At 25.6% G+C, this 1,244-nt stretch overlaps 1 protein-coding gene across 1 annotated transcript in view; it reads left to right on the top strand.

The window, feature by feature from the left end:
- Ntmt (N-terminal methyltransferase) overlaps positions 1–976 on the top strand; it is an 8,296-nt gene extending 7,320 nt beyond the window's left edge. Inside the window, exons 4-5 of the mRNA XM_014419819.3 lie at positions 535–640; positions 722–976. Coding sequence (XP_014275305.1) covers positions 535–640; positions 722–935 — 320 coding nt within the window. The 3' untranslated portion in view covers positions 936–976. The remainder of the gene's footprint in view (positions 1–534; positions 641–721) is intronic.
- Positions 977–1,244: the final 268 nt, after the last annotated feature.

Consider the following 1,244-nt stretch of genomic DNA (forward strand, 5'->3'; position numbering starts at 1 on the left):
TATTATTCTTTATTATATAAATTTTCAGTCCTTTTGTAGCTGTACTCATTTTTCTATATTCTCTTTTCTTCACTATATTATCTTTATTTTATCCCTTTTTTAAATTTTATATCATTTATTTTATTTTATCTATATTTTATTAATTTTTTTTATATAATTATCATTTAATATTTTTTTATATTTCCTGATATTATCTTACTTTATATTATTTTATATTTTTTTCACTTTCAAATGCTACTGTCATTTGTTAACTTTCAAATTACCCTACTCCCCTGCTCCATTAATACCTTACATCTATCTCAAGCCAATTTTATTAGTATTTAGACTATTTGAGTTATTTTTGACTGTGTATAGACCTTCCTTTTATGAAATAAATGACTGTATCATTGCAAATGTTTATGAATTCAAAATCGTGATTTACGAGCAATATAACTTAAAAACATAAAGTTCATTATTTTTCTATTTTGTTAAATTTAATTAAGAATTTTCAGTTTACATTTCTATTAATTAAACTAAATTATTTATTATTTTAAGGACTACAGAACTTTCAACCAGAAGAAAAATATGATCTGATTTGGTGTCAATGGGTATTAGGTCATCTGACAGATGAAGATCTAAAAAAATTTATGAGAAATTGCAAGTAAGTTTTTAAAAAAATCAGTTCAACTACCATCTTTTTGTTTTTATGTTATACTGAGGAGATTGCAATTTTTTCTTCCAGAAATGCTTTACGGGAAAATGGAATCATTGTTGTCAAAGAAAATGTTACTTCAAGTGGCGAAATTGAGAAAGATGACGTTGATTCCTCAATAACTAGACCTCTCGAAATCCTTTCTGATTTATTAAATCAATCAGGGCTTGAATGTATCCTCATGAATGCCCAAACACGTTTCCCAAAAGGATTGTATCCTGTTAAAATGTTTGCTTTACGATGATATTAAAAAAATTGTGTTAAGAATTATATTTTACTTGTTAATAGTTCTTTTTGTGTGTACGAGTTATTTTTTCTAATAGTAATAATATTCATTTACCAGTATTTAAAATAAAAATAATAATCTATTGGTATGAACATCCAATCTACTGTTGTTAACTTGATAAGGGTAATAAAAGTGTTCAGGAGTCTCCAACCCTTTTCTTTCTGAAGGAATTTTGTTGGATATAAAAATAAAACGTGACGATCACGTTCATCTGGTTGTTTGGTATTGTCAGTAGTAAACGTAGATGTAAAAAAGAAATAATGTCAA

Source organism: Halyomorpha halys, unplaced genomic scaffold (assembly GCF_000696795.3).
Source record: "Halyomorpha halys isolate HHAL.00 unplaced genomic scaffold, Hhal_1.1 Scaffold251.1, whole genome shotgun sequence".
Classification (NCBI taxonomy): Eukaryota; Metazoa; Arthropoda; class Insecta; order Hemiptera; family Pentatomidae; genus Halyomorpha; species Halyomorpha halys.